At 45.7% G+C, this 13269-nt stretch overlaps 1 protein-coding gene across 4 annotated transcripts in view; it reads left to right on the top strand.

The window, feature by feature from the left end:
- Nucleotides 1–13269, top strand: part of DENND2A (DENN domain containing 2A) — a 63575-nt gene that overhangs the window by 24356 nt on the left and 25950 nt on the right. For 3 of the 4 annotated variants that reach the window (XM_065681160.1, XM_065681131.1, XM_065681142.1), the window contains exons 3-7: nucleotides 1327–2535; nucleotides 3578–3705; nucleotides 6763–6884; nucleotides 9289–9486; nucleotides 12350–12443. In XM_065681160.1, coding sequence (XP_065537232.1) covers nucleotides 1327–2535; nucleotides 3578–3705; nucleotides 6763–6884; nucleotides 9289–9486; nucleotides 12350–12443 — 1751 coding nt within the window. Of the gene's footprint in view, nucleotides 1–806; nucleotides 878–1326; nucleotides 2536–3577; nucleotides 3706–6762; nucleotides 6885–9288; nucleotides 9487–12349; nucleotides 12444–13269 lie in introns of all 4 variants that reach the window. The other variant, XM_065681150.1, reaches the window with a different exon arrangement.

Raw genomic sequence — 13269 nt, 5'->3', positions numbered from 1 at the left:
TCTCAGACAAGCCCTGCTGTCGCCACCCATTGCAAGTTTTGCCCAGTGTCCAACCTTGTTTTCTAGTGGGGAGCAGCACTGCAATGCCCTACTCCTTGGGAAAGGCCAGTGTTCTCTGTGCTACCTCTTAACCAAAGCATGATGCTGTCACTGAGACAGCCAGGAGTTAAAATATCTGTGAAGCTAGGGAAGAACAGTATCTGGCTTGGGTCCCGTTTCTGCTTAGAAACCCATCCCATACTCAATTTGCACTACAACTGAGGCTGCAATGGCTGCCAGCATTGCTTAACTCCAGAACAAAGCTAAAGGCCTGCCAGCACACAGGGTATCCACATGGATCCTCTTATAAGAGCACTAAGTTCTGGAAGAGGCACACTTGATACATTTAAGTTAATGGAGCAGTTTTCCAAGTTAAATCTCAGTGTTTGGATCATGGTTAAGTGGGACTAATGACACAGGTTTGCATCTCAGTAACTGCATTGTGTTGTCCTAATACTCTTTCCCAAGCCCAGAGACACGGCTAAGTGCTTTGGTTCAGAAGTACTTTGTGTTTGGAATAACGGTCTGTTCAGCTGGGATGTTGTGATAAAATATCACAATGTTGTGATAAAATATCACAATATTGTGATATCACACACTTAGAAATCTCTAGAGTAAATATATCAGGGGTTTTTTCATTTTGGACTCAAGCAGCAAAGATGTTTAATCCTTTGCCTGGGTGTGTGGGAGCCCAAGCCCATGTATGGCCTGGGATGATAGGGCCATAGAAATGTAATGACAAAAGTACATTCTTTGTGCATTAATAGGCACTTGGGGAACGTTTGTATGGACAAAGAGAGATCCTCTGAACAGGCACTAGAGGAATGGCAGCTGTATGGTATGTTTTCTCGTCTGTTTAACAGCAGCAATTTTGCTTCTGTTGGTCCATTTCACATTTATTTGCATTGGACCTCCTTGGTGCCCTGATGGTGTCCAAACACATCTGAACATGCACACAGAAAAGTGCTGGTGAACCTCTCTCACTGGTATCAGCATGTCTGATGTACAAAAATTACCTCTCTCACCTGCCACCTACTTCCGGCACAGAGAAAGACTTCATTTCAGACTGTGTCTTAGTTGTGGCAAGAGGACAGCATTGTATTCTGGCTAGAGCACAGAGCACCTTTCCCTGATCACCCTCTCCCATAAGCCTGTCTCTCAAGTGCTTGATTTTGAGCTTCCTCTACTGTTACCAGCTTTACGAGTGGCGCTTCTGGAATTACTGGACTAACCCAAGGGTGAGTAGTGGTGGTGAATGTTTCTTCTCTTTTTGTCTTTGGTGTGTAGGATCAAGCTTGCAAATAAAACTGATACAGCAGCTGTGAAGGAATTAGAAAGACCTTCGTGTGGATTTTTGAGTGAGAGGTATTCTGAAGGTGCCTCTGTCACCCTGGGTTTAACACCTGAAGCTGAAACAGTTTCTTCTGTGGTGAAGAACCCACTGGGAGCCTTGGAGAACTTGATGCTGGATCCAAAGCTAGACTGCTTTCAGCAGAACATGCTTAGTCCCAAAATGATCATCAGTGACCCATCTGTGGATCTGAATGTTAAAGAAAACAGTAAAATTAGGAGACAGATAGGAGGCACTCAGAATATACAGCCACCTGGAAAAATTGGCTTGAGGAATAAGTCCTTCAGCATCAAGGATAAAATTTCAGAATGGGAAGGGAAAAAGGAAACACAGCCTGCTCCTCGTAGAGAGGAGGAACAGGGAGTTAGAGAGGAGCACAGGGTGCCCTCTGTAGCTGAGAAGACAAGTGGGGAAGCACTGGTGACTCGAAAGGTGGAGACCAAGAGACATAAGAACTGGGAACTGGAGAGCAAAGGGGTGGGCAAAGAGAATGAGCAGAAGGCAGGAACTCAGAAAGGCACAGGGCATGCAGCAGAGCGAAAGGGGGAAGCACAAAAGGATAAGGAAGTGGAATCAAGCCCTGGAAAATGCAAGGAGGTGAAAGGTGGGAAGTGGGAGATCCAGAAGGAGAATCTTTCAGTGCTTAGTCAGGTCAAGAAGCTAGAGAAGGCTTTGAAAGATGGCTCAGCAGAGCTGCAGCCACAGTTGCCTGGTACTTATTATTCCCCGCAGTGCTTGCAGGAGAAGGCAGCACAAGGACACACTGCTCCCGAGAGCCACGAGAGCATATGTGGGGTGGAGCTCAACAAAAGGCTTCTTGGGTTGGACTCTGAAATCAGTGAGCCAATTTTTGGGACTCTAGAAGAAGTGAGAACTTCTCATGCGAAATCCAAGGGCTGCATGGTGGAGAATGTGTACACGGAGCCAGGGGCGCCAGAGAAGAAACCCTTCATCAACCCTCTGCCAAAGCCCCGGCGGACTTTCAAACACGAAGGGGAAGAGGACTGGATGCCAGCAGCTAGGAATAAAAGAAACTTACCTCCTCTGCCATCCATTCCTCCCCCACCTCTGCCCTCTTCTCCTCCCCCATCAGCTGTCAGCAGGAGGCTCTGGAGCGGGAAGCACAAGAACAATGCTGACCACAGGTACTTGAGCTCTGTTTCACAAAGGTGTTGGTCTTGATGGTGGAGTCCCACCTTTCTGTATCTCTGGAAGAGATGGATCTTCCCTGGTCACTCATAATCCCCAGAGAGCCTTGCTGGCCATAACCAACACTCAGTCATCTCTCTGAGAATGTATGAGTGGCCAGCACAAACAGCCTCACAGGATAATTGTGAAGGGATAAATCATGGCAGATTTGGGCTTTAAAGTCGCTGTATTATGTGGCTTAACCTTCAAGCCCAAGATTGAAGGGTTTGGGGTTTTGTTTTGTTTTTTTTAGCAGAAAATCTATTTAATTACAAAATTACTACATCTGGTCTGGAATGGTGTCTGGAATGATAATGTTTAGTCTCTACCGCAGCGTTTTCACTGTTCCTAGTAAACCTATGCCTCTAGCTGAATCTGATGCGTATATATTCTTCTGGAGCGCTTTCTTGCCTTCCCTCCCCTCCCACATGATTGTCCCACATTTTGGGGTGGGGAGTGTCAAATGCACAGCTGTTTCTAATACCCTCTGCATAAACTGTCACCTAAAACTTCCTGGCTTAGTTGCAGGAAGGAAATTGAAACTTTACAGGTTTGTTAGGGGAGGACACTTGATTGAGCAACGCAAGATATCAATATTCGCATGCAGGATGGTAGAATGGGTAAAAAGAAAGAGCTGGTTTTGGACCCCCTATTCCTGCCTGTGTTGTAAATGGGACCTCTCATGGCCTCAAGTTCTTTGCAGGGCTGCAGAATACACCACTTAACACTTGTATCTTCACAGTGTGCTGTTGGCATGACAACCCAGATTATCTGTGGTGTCACCAAAATGCCTTTATTTGTGTGACTGATAAAAATAACTGATCCCAGTGTTACGTTTTCATGCTTTATATGGGATGAGCCAGTGAGATGTTCTCCATAATTCATTTTGCCAGCTGTGTGGCGTGTTGGAGTAGTCAGTTAGCTGTTATTTGGTTGTAAATGCTGGTTAACTGTATTGCTCTCATCTTTGCTCCTTCTTCCCTCCCATCAATGGTACAGGAAGTCATACGAGTTTGAAGACTTGCTGCAGTCATCCTCTGAGACCGGGCGGGTGGATTGGTACGCACAGACCAAGCTGGCCCTCACACGCACTTTATCTGAGGAGAACGTCTATGAAGACATCCTGGGTAGGAGTTTTGGATAGGGAAGGGATTTGACCGCTGATGCTGAGTAACTGAGAAGGCGGTTAACAGGCACGCACCAGAGGTGCTGATGAAATTATGTTTATTATCCAAATGCAAACCAAGACATATTTTACACAGATTATTGGCAAGTAATAAGAAAAATAAACAGAATATTTCAAAACTCATCAGCTTCAAAAGATGAACCTGAGGCATGTGGGAGCAAGCTTTTATTTTTTGCTGGCATCTCTCCTGTCTTTCTTTTCTCCTGTGGACTAGTTCTCACAGCTCTGGTCTGTCCATTGTGGTGAGTTTGTCACTGCTGAGGTAGTCTGGAAACAGCCTTAAGATCAGTTCCACTGTTCAGAAATAGGACTGTGTATGGGTCTAGGTACCACTGAAATGAAGAGAGTAGGTCCTACAATCTTTGAGTTTTATTTTTTCTCTAACTTTGATGGCAGATCAGTGACATTTCAGAGATTATTGTAACACTCTCGATTTCTGAAATGTTTTTTTTTTTAACTGTGAGTTAGATGGCCTTTTATAGAACATAGAAGCATTGAAAAAGCCTTAAGTTTTAGCAGCTGTAGGCTGGTGCTGTGTAAAACTCTTGCCCGAGTTTAGCAGAATAGGAAGGTAAAGCTGCATAGCTCTCACCATGCAGCTGTAATCCTACAAAGGTGGTCTGTGTTCCTTGGCACGGGAAGAGCTGTGCTTTCTCAAGAGCATGAGAAAGATCTCTCAAATGAATTGTGTTCCTTTGGGACTGATGGCAGACAAGGTGATGCCAGTCTGTCCTTTTTGACATTTCTGGAGCTGTTGGCCTTGTGTTTGCTTTTTTCTTCTTTTTACTTTAGGGGGCAAAGAGACAGGGGATGCCTGAGCAGCTGCTGGTTGTTTTGTGTGGTGGGAGGTCTCAGAAACCACTGAATAAGGGTCACCTCGTCAGCTGGAATAACATGGATAGCATTACAGAGTGGCCGTATGGGCAAATCCATCCGTTTAAACGCAAGAGCACCCCTGTGTCCCAAGCTCACAGGGAACTCAAATCCCAGGCTGAAATTCTTTTCCCTTTTGGCTTTTAGCTGCAGATATTAGAAGAAAACAAAGTTATGGGTAATTGTCAGCTAATGGGGCATGTTTGTTTTCTTGTTTTCTTGCTGCACATTTAGGCTTTGCCTGAAGTCAGTGATGTTTAATTGGTTCCTGCAGTCCTGGTGGTGTTACCATGGGAGCTTGGGAAAAGGGACGCACATGGATAACTCAGGAAAAGCTACCGTGTTGTTTTTCACAAGACCACAAGCACATATAGTCCATGAAACAAACGTGAAAACTATAGCAGTGGAGGGGAAACCAAGACTTCAGCCACAGGACACTACTGCTGACTGGCAGATAGTCATGTGTGTCCATCAGGGCGTGCAAACACAAACATACACCCCATGTCCATATGTGTGATTTGTGGGGGCTCAGCTGTTGCTGGAAGAACCATTCCCTTTCCCAGCAAATTATAGAGATTCCCTTCATGCACCATATTTTTACCTGTTCACCGGTGCTTGCCTGGAATATTGAAAATTGTACTGGGCAGATCAGTACAAGATTTATTTGTCAAAAGGAGGGAAATAGTGTCCTTTCTTTTAAACTGAGGCTAATTGGACGTGCTGCCGAGCAGCTTGAGGATGGGTGAGGCAACAGAACCCAAGCTTGTTCTTTTTGCTCCAGTGTACTCAGTATGTAACAGCTGTAAAAAACTGTATTTTTAGTACTGAAATTTGCCACTGAAATTAGAAAGTGGAGCCACTTTAAGGGACAGGAGCATGTTTGCTGACAAAATGCCTGTGCAGCCTTGCTTTGCTGGTGTTTACCTACTCCTCCTTGGTGAACTGAAATTCACTGGTGTCGTGCTGCTGATGACCAAGCCCGTGTAGGAGACAGTGTTGGAAGAAACCTTGGGTTTCTCTTCTTGTATGAAGACTTCAGCTGCAGTTCTGCTCCGCAGGGCAGGCAGGTAGGAGCGAGGCAGTTATACCCTATAGCCATTACTGGACCCTGCTCCAGAGGCCTGCAGCATCACTCACTTCCAGTCTTTGTTCTTAGCCAAGCATTAGGTGACAGTAAGAGAAAGGCAGTTGCTTCAACTCCCAGCTGCCATGGCATTAAATGATGGCAGTGGAGAGAGAATACTAATGTTTGCATTTCCAGCACTGCTGAAGAGTGAGATGTAAGAAGTTCATTATATGCTATTTTGGGTGTTAAGAACTGGAATTAGTTGTGTGCTTCATCTCCAGAATCAATGGAAAGAAAGGGACACCTCTGTGTGGTCATTCAAGTCTTGTGTTTTTCAGGGGATCCTAGGTAAGAATGACCTGAATGTTACTTCAGAGGTGTCCCTCCCCAAGCCTCTTCCAGGGAGGGCATCCTGACTTTGGATGGCCTAGTTTAAGTGAAGCGAATTCCTCCCTCTTTCTAAAGTGGAGCCTGTGAGGTTGAGGCATGCGTGATTGATAGATGGGTTTGAAAGTCAGTGGTGTGTGATAGACGTCCATGTTCAGAGTGGATTAAATCTTCCTGTAGTCAGCCCAAGAGCAGTGCATCACTTCAGCCCCCATTAAATGATGGCTGAAGGTCCCTCTAAACATGGGCTTAAAACAGAAGAGAGAGGACCTTTATGCTTGCCCTTCAGCTCTCAGTTTTTTTTTTTGACAATTGTAAGCAGAAGACTGGAAGGAAGGAAATACAATTACGGGCTGATGTGCCTGAGAACCTCACAGCTCCTCTGAAGGCAGGGAAATGAACTCAAGGACTCTCTGGGTCTGTTCCATGTGTAGTATCTGTGATACGTTTCTATGGCTGCATGTGTCAGTGTCAGGGTTTGGACGGTGTCCAGTGAGCAGCTGGACTTCTAGGGCTGTGGAGAGAATGAAGCAATTGCAGGAATGCTTGAGAACAGGTCTTTATGTATGATGTGGGAGGTGGGAGAAGGCCAGCAGATCCCCAAACATTTTTATGGCAAACCTCAAGGATTTTCTGCACTTACAGTCTCTTGCTTATGGCTTTTTGCTGCAGATCCACCATCAAAAGAAAACCCTTATGAAGACATTGAGACCAACAGCCGCTGTCTGGGGAAGAAATGTGTCTTGACCTTCCCAGCATCCCCCACCTCCTCTGTACCTGGGACTCCCACTAAGGTACTTCGATTCAAATGACCATTTCTTCTACTTTGGTAGGTTTTTGGGTGAAATCCAGGTCCTGTATGGAAAAAGTAAGGATTTGCCAATGACTTTCATTATGTCAGGGTCTTTCCCTTTTTGTCTTTTACCACAGAGTACAGTGTGATAAGAGGGGATTTACTGCCCTTTAGGAAGGTAAAAAAAGCAACATTCCCTTATACAAATGGTTTGTTGGCTTTCACTTTTTTTTCCTACCAGGGCTACCTTTCCCTGGTAGGGAGAAGACCTTCTACTAACATAGTGCAAGAAAGGTCTTCCTCCCCTCAAAGAGGATATTTAAGTGCTTGGGTAACCAAGCCCTCCAGTGGTCTTGGTGCAGAGTCAGTGCGCAGTATGCAGTCTGCCCGATGCCACGGTGAATCTGCAGCCCCTCTCTTAAGGATGCTTCCTTTGCTCTCTCCTTGATGAGACTGGTTGCTGCTAAGTAATGCAATGCCAGTCCCCTGGTTAGGGGGCCAGTACTAAAAACGTGTCTTCACCAACAGCACAGCTCACAGCCTGGTGCGTTTTGCTCCTTGGTAGTGAAACCAAAAGAAGAGGTAAAACATTGACCTGCACTTCTTGCTCAGAGCTCAGGGCTTACCAAGGCCAGCCCTGCTCTCATCCTTCTGAGCTGTTTGGTTGGTTCCTGTTGTCTGTTTAGATAGTTCAAGCCTGAAACAGCAGCGGCAGTGTGACAGCAGAAATCATCTTGGTAACAACTGGGTTCAGAGTGAATAGCAGGGATCTAAATAGGTTTCTGACCAGAGGGTTTTCCCATGCTCTCCAAGTTACAGCTATTATTAGAGCTGTTACCCAACATTTTCAGAAGTTTGATGTGCAGCATTTCTTGATGTGTTGCTGTTTTGCAACCAGCTTCATCAGCAGCTGAGGATTCTTAGGGCAATTCAACATTTAGAAGTTAAAGTTGTTCCGTGGTTCTCAATCCATTCTCCTTGTTGCTAGTTAGTTCTAGAGCAGCAAGGGTCTATGTGAGTGTTGGAATGAAGCTGATTTCCCTCAGAGAGCTCTGCAATCACCTGTGGACCCTGATTTCCCACCTCTGCTATCAAAAAAGGGCTGGAGTGTTACACAGGAATAACTTTCAGCATAGATACAGTTCCCAGCAGGAGACACTTGGTAAAGAGCTGAATTGGAGTAATTATATTACACTACAGTGCTTTGACATCTAAAAGCTGTGACCTGCATCAGTCAGAAAAGAAGTGCTGCAGCTCTCTTGGGTTTGCAACTGCAGTGTGAGTCAAAGCCTGGCCAGGCTAGAGACTGATGGGGAATGGGTCTAGACAGACTTGCAGTAGTAGCTTGTAGAATTAGTGCACTTCACTCAATGAAGTGAGATTCTTCATTGCAAAGGCAATGTCTCCTTGTAATGTGTGACTTCTCTGTGGGTGGTAGGCATTTTTGTGACTTGAGCATCTTCTGCCAAACCATGCAGAGACACCTAAGCTAACCTGATTGAGTGAATTGGTCTGGCTAGTAACTCAGCGGAGTGTCTGTTGATGGAAGCAGACCATTATGCCGCCTCAGCTACAGTGTTGCTGTGACTTATTCAGAATTAGCTTGCGTACCTCTTCCGCACACTGCTTAATGCCAGGGAGATACATCCTCTGTGAGTGCAGGTACAGGGCTCACAGAAGGTGAGACTTCATCTTGTCATAACTGCTGGGCAATTCTGTAGGAGAAGACAAAAAGAGCTCTTACTGAGCATATTTCTGGTGAGAAGTAGTTTGCCCTTCTTTATCTAGAGCTGAGCTTTCTGTTTCTCCAATGTTGATTTTGGTTAGGTACTTTAAGAACTTTATTCTGGTATTTAAAGATCTGCTGTTGTTCTCTCACTGAACTTACTGATGAGCTAAGGAGGAAACCAGACTCCATAATTGCCTCTTGTGACATTTCTTGTACCCTTATTTGAAATAGTTAATTCTGGCTTCTGTCAAAGACAGCCATACTGACAGTGCATTCTGTCTGGTCTCACTCCTTCTCTGTTCCTCCGGGCTAGCTGCTCCTTATCCTGAATGCTTGTGGTTGGCTGGTTGGTTAGTCTTGTCCTGTTTACAGTCCCAGCATCTGGATTACTCAAGTCCTTGGAGACTTTTTTTCACACTGGAGCAAGGCTTCTTGGCCAACCACCGAGACTGTGTTCTAGTCTGAAATGAATTTGGGATGGTTAAGTTGCTAGTCAAGCTAGTCCTGGTCTAACATGGTAGCTGAGTGAGTTCTTTTGTGTGTGCAGAAATCCACGAGCGTTCTCGGGGCTGGTTTGCCAGCTGGGTGCTGCAGCTGCCCCACTGTAACAGTGTTAGCAATGAAGCAAAGGCATGTGGGGCACTTCATTCATTCCTTCCTTCACCTTCATTTCCAGTTGCTTTCCAAGCCCATTTTTTTCCGACAAAACTCAGAACGGAGGAGCTTCAAGCTGCCAGACATACGGAAACTGAGCCGTGATGGGACTGGGTCACCATCCAGAATCAGCCCTCCCTCGACCCCCAGCAGTCCAGATGACACTGTCTTCTCCTTGGGAGACCCTCAGAATGGCAAGAGGAGAAGGAAAATTCCCAAGGTAAATCTAGGTCTTTCTCTCTTGGCTTCTTCCAGGCAGGAATTCAAATATGAGATGTTTTCCTTAGTTTCCAGTGTGGCATCCCTGCAACGTAGCTGTTGTCCTGGCAGCTGACTTGACTTGTGTTTAACCCCCTTCCTGCCTGAAGGGGAAGGCTCACTAGCATTTCTACAAGTTCTGAAGAAGTTATTTTTCAGTCTGAGATACCTTGATTGTCAGGAGAGAGAAAATAATAACAAGAAAAAAGCATTTTAATTTTTGGATAAAAGTTGAAGTTTGTCGGGGGAGGAACAAATTAATATTTTTGCAAAAGATGTACCCCATCATATTTCTTTCTTTGCTTCATGGATAGGAGAGTCAGAAGTTTTCTGTGTGCTGTGTCGTTGTTCTCTCCTGGCAATCTCTTCTTTGCTAGGTCTGATTGTTCCTAAATCAAGGTAGGGTGTGATATTGGAAGGGAACAACGAAAATACTGATATTTGAGTGACAAAAAGAGTTCTCTGTAATTAGGAGGGCTCTTTGGAGCAACGTTTCCTACTTCGTATTTGGATACAGCATGACTCTGTTTCAATTTTATTTTCTTTCAGATCTAGCAGGAAGTGTATTCAGTCCAAATGAGGTTTGGCACTAGTCTGTCTATTGAATGTTTCAGAAACACAGTTATAAAAACACAGTTGCTTGTCCCAGTCTTTGCAGGACAAGCAGAGGCTTCCAGGGACTGTCTGTGGCGATTTTTTTCTTAACCCACAGTTTTCAACTGGGGGCAAAGGGATGTGTTTGTGTATTGTCTTTGTTTCCTGGTTGCCAGATCTGCGCTCATGTTTGCGTATCTGATCATTGAATGCCCTCTCTCTGTTCCTCCCTTCTGGAATGAGCCAAAGGCTACAAACATCTAGGGTTTTCTTTCCCAGTATGCCTACACATCTGTGCATGTGCTTGAGCTCTGTCAGTGTGTTCACACATGCTTTTATGTCAGCTGAAGGGAAGATTACAAGTATATACATTTACCAGGCATTGTCACGGAGCAGTATTGCAGAGCAAGTTCAGAACTGAGATTTACTGTGTCAGTGGAAAGATTAGCTTGAGACTTGAGCTGGGTGGCTGGGTGGAGGCTGTACTTCCACAGCAGAGCATCCTGCCTCTCGCTTAAATAATTGGATTCAGAGTTCCCTGATCAAGTATGTGGTGGGCCTGTCTTACCTTGAGCTGTCAGGACACATGTGCAGGGATCCCAGACTTTCTGGAATACATCTGAATGCTGTGGCCATGTCCTGCTGCTCCTGCCTGGGACCTTGACAAGGTGGCTCAAAGAGGCTTGGGGAAGCCTGGCATGGTCCTCCTGCAATTCGGCTCCCTTTTAGAGACAGATAAGGAGACCAGAGGCATTGAATGGTCTGGCTGGATGGCCGCGTGCAAACAGTTGTGGTCAATGGCGCAATGTCCGGCTGGAAGCCAGTAACGAGTGGTGTCCCCCAGGGATCGGTGTTGGGACTGGTCTTGTTTAACGTCTTTGTCGCCGACATGGACAGTGGGATTGAGTGCGCCCTCAGCAAGTTTGCCGATGACACCAAGCTGTGTGGTTCGGTTGATACGCTGGAGGGAAGGGATGCCATCCAGAGGGACCTTGACATGCTTGTGAGGTGGGCTGATGCCAGCCTTACGAAGTTCAGCCATGACAAGTGCAAGGTCCTACACCTGGGTCGGAGCAATCCCAGGCACAGCTACAGATCAGGCAAAGAAGAGATTCAGAGCAGCCCTGCAGAGAAGGACTTGGGGGTGATGCTCGATGAGAAAATGAGCATGAGCCGGCTTCAGTGTGCACTCGCAGCCCAGAAAGCCAACCGTATCCTGGGCTGCATCAAAAGGAGTGTGACCAGCAGGTCGAAGGAGGTGATCCTGCCCCTCTGCTCTGCTCTTGTGAGACCTCACCTAGAGTATTGTGTGCAGTTCTGGTGTCCTCAACATAAAAAGGACATGGAACTGCTGGAACAAGTCGAGAGGAGGGCCACGAGGATGATCAGGGGACTGGAGCACCTCCCGTATGAAGACAGGCTGAGAAAGCTGGGGCTGTTCAGCCTGGAGAAGAGAAGGCTGTGTGGAGACCTCATAGCAGCCTTCCAGTACCTGAAGGGGGCCTATAGGGATGCTGGGGAGGGACTCTTCATTAGGGACAGTAGTGACAGGACAAGGGGTAACGGGTTCAAACTTAAACAGGGGAAGTTTAGGTTGGATATAAGGAGGAAGTTCTTTCCTGTTAGGGTGGTGAGGCACTGGAATGGGTTGCCCAGGGAGGGTGTGAGTGCTCCATCCCTGGCGGTGTTCAAGGCCAGGTTGGATGAAGCCTTGTGTAGGATGGTTTAGTGTGAGGTGTCCCTGCCCATGGCAGGGGGGTTGGAACTAGATGATCTTGAGGTCCTCTCCAACCCTAACTATTCTATCATTCTATGAATGAGCCACTAAGCCCAGCTATGCTCAACACTGAGATATCCTCTCTCCTGGTCAGCTGGGAGGCCAGGGATTAAAGGATTTGCAAAGAAAAACACTACTTTAAAGTACTTCAGCTTTATTGGCTCCTACCCATTTCAGTTTCCACATCATTCTTTGTACGATGTGTTTCCCCCATGCTTGGTATGAAGGCTTTTCCAGCATAGCCCACAGCAGACGTTAAAGGCATAAAGACATTAAAGTTTGTTGTCATCCTCCAGCCAGTTCTGCTTTTAAACTTGTGGGCCACGGCAGGTTCTCAAGTGAAGACTTTCAGTAGGGCCAGGGTTGGGAAACAGAGCACTTTGCATGAAGTTCTAACTTCCTTTCTTGCCTGGGGAGAAAAATAACCTCGTTTGTTTGTGTGTTTGCTGAGCAGCTCGTGTTGAAAATCAATGCCATTTACGAGGCACGAAGGGGAAAGAAACGCGTCAAGAGACTATCACAATCTACAGAGAGCAATTCAGGGAAAGGTAAAGGAACTTTGAATTATCGTACATCTAAGACTTCTTGAGGACTTGTCTTAGAGTTTAGGCTGGCTTAGTGATTATGTGATGTGTTTTAGGAGTCCAGAGCGAGATTGAATTGGGGCTTTCACCCTTTCTTTTGGGAACATAAAAGCTGTTCCTCTGTCCAAAAGGCTTTCATAGAAGTGGAACTTTTTTGGTTTTCTTGCTTAATTTTCATTCCATGGGTTTACATGATAACCTTACAGGTCACGTCAGAAATGTCCCCCCGTTTTTGATGTCTATTTCTGGAACAGCCTGGAAGCTTTGAAGCGTTTTCTGTCCAAAAAGTCTGATTTGTTGAGATCAAAATATTTTGCGGGAATGTGTCGCTTTAGTAAATGGTCCAATGGAAGATGGTAAATTTTGAAACAGTCTTGGCTCCCTCAGCTTTCCAATAAACAAAGAGCCTCCACTGGAAATAGGGTTTCCAGATCTGACTCTAGGACAATCTCCATCATAGCAAGACTGAGACTTTCGGCCTCTCGCTGTCAGTTAACAGCTGGATAGAAGTGTTCAGGTACTTCAGAACAAATACTTTGAAGCATCTCATCCTTTAAAACTTTAAATTACATCTTCCCAACGTGGTGCTTTTTCCAAAACCCTCTGATTTCCAGTGAAAGCTGTCCACTAATTGTTTCCTACAATTGCTTGGTACTGTTTATCCTATTTTATATAAGATATACACCCACAGGGTGGATGAGTGTGTTTATATGAGCCTTCAGGCTTCTCAGACTTGTCTCTACCTCATTTTTATACCCTTCTCTGAAGCATCTACAGTATCATTGAGAGA

This window comes from Lathamus discolor, chromosome 1 (genome assembly GCF_037157495.1).
Source record: "Lathamus discolor isolate bLatDis1 chromosome 1, bLatDis1.hap1, whole genome shotgun sequence".
Classification (NCBI taxonomy): domain Eukaryota; kingdom Metazoa; phylum Chordata; class Aves; order Psittaciformes; family Psittacidae; genus Lathamus; species Lathamus discolor.
Note: the sequence above shows the minus strand (reverse complement) of the source record. Positions and strands in the feature narration are given on the sequence as shown.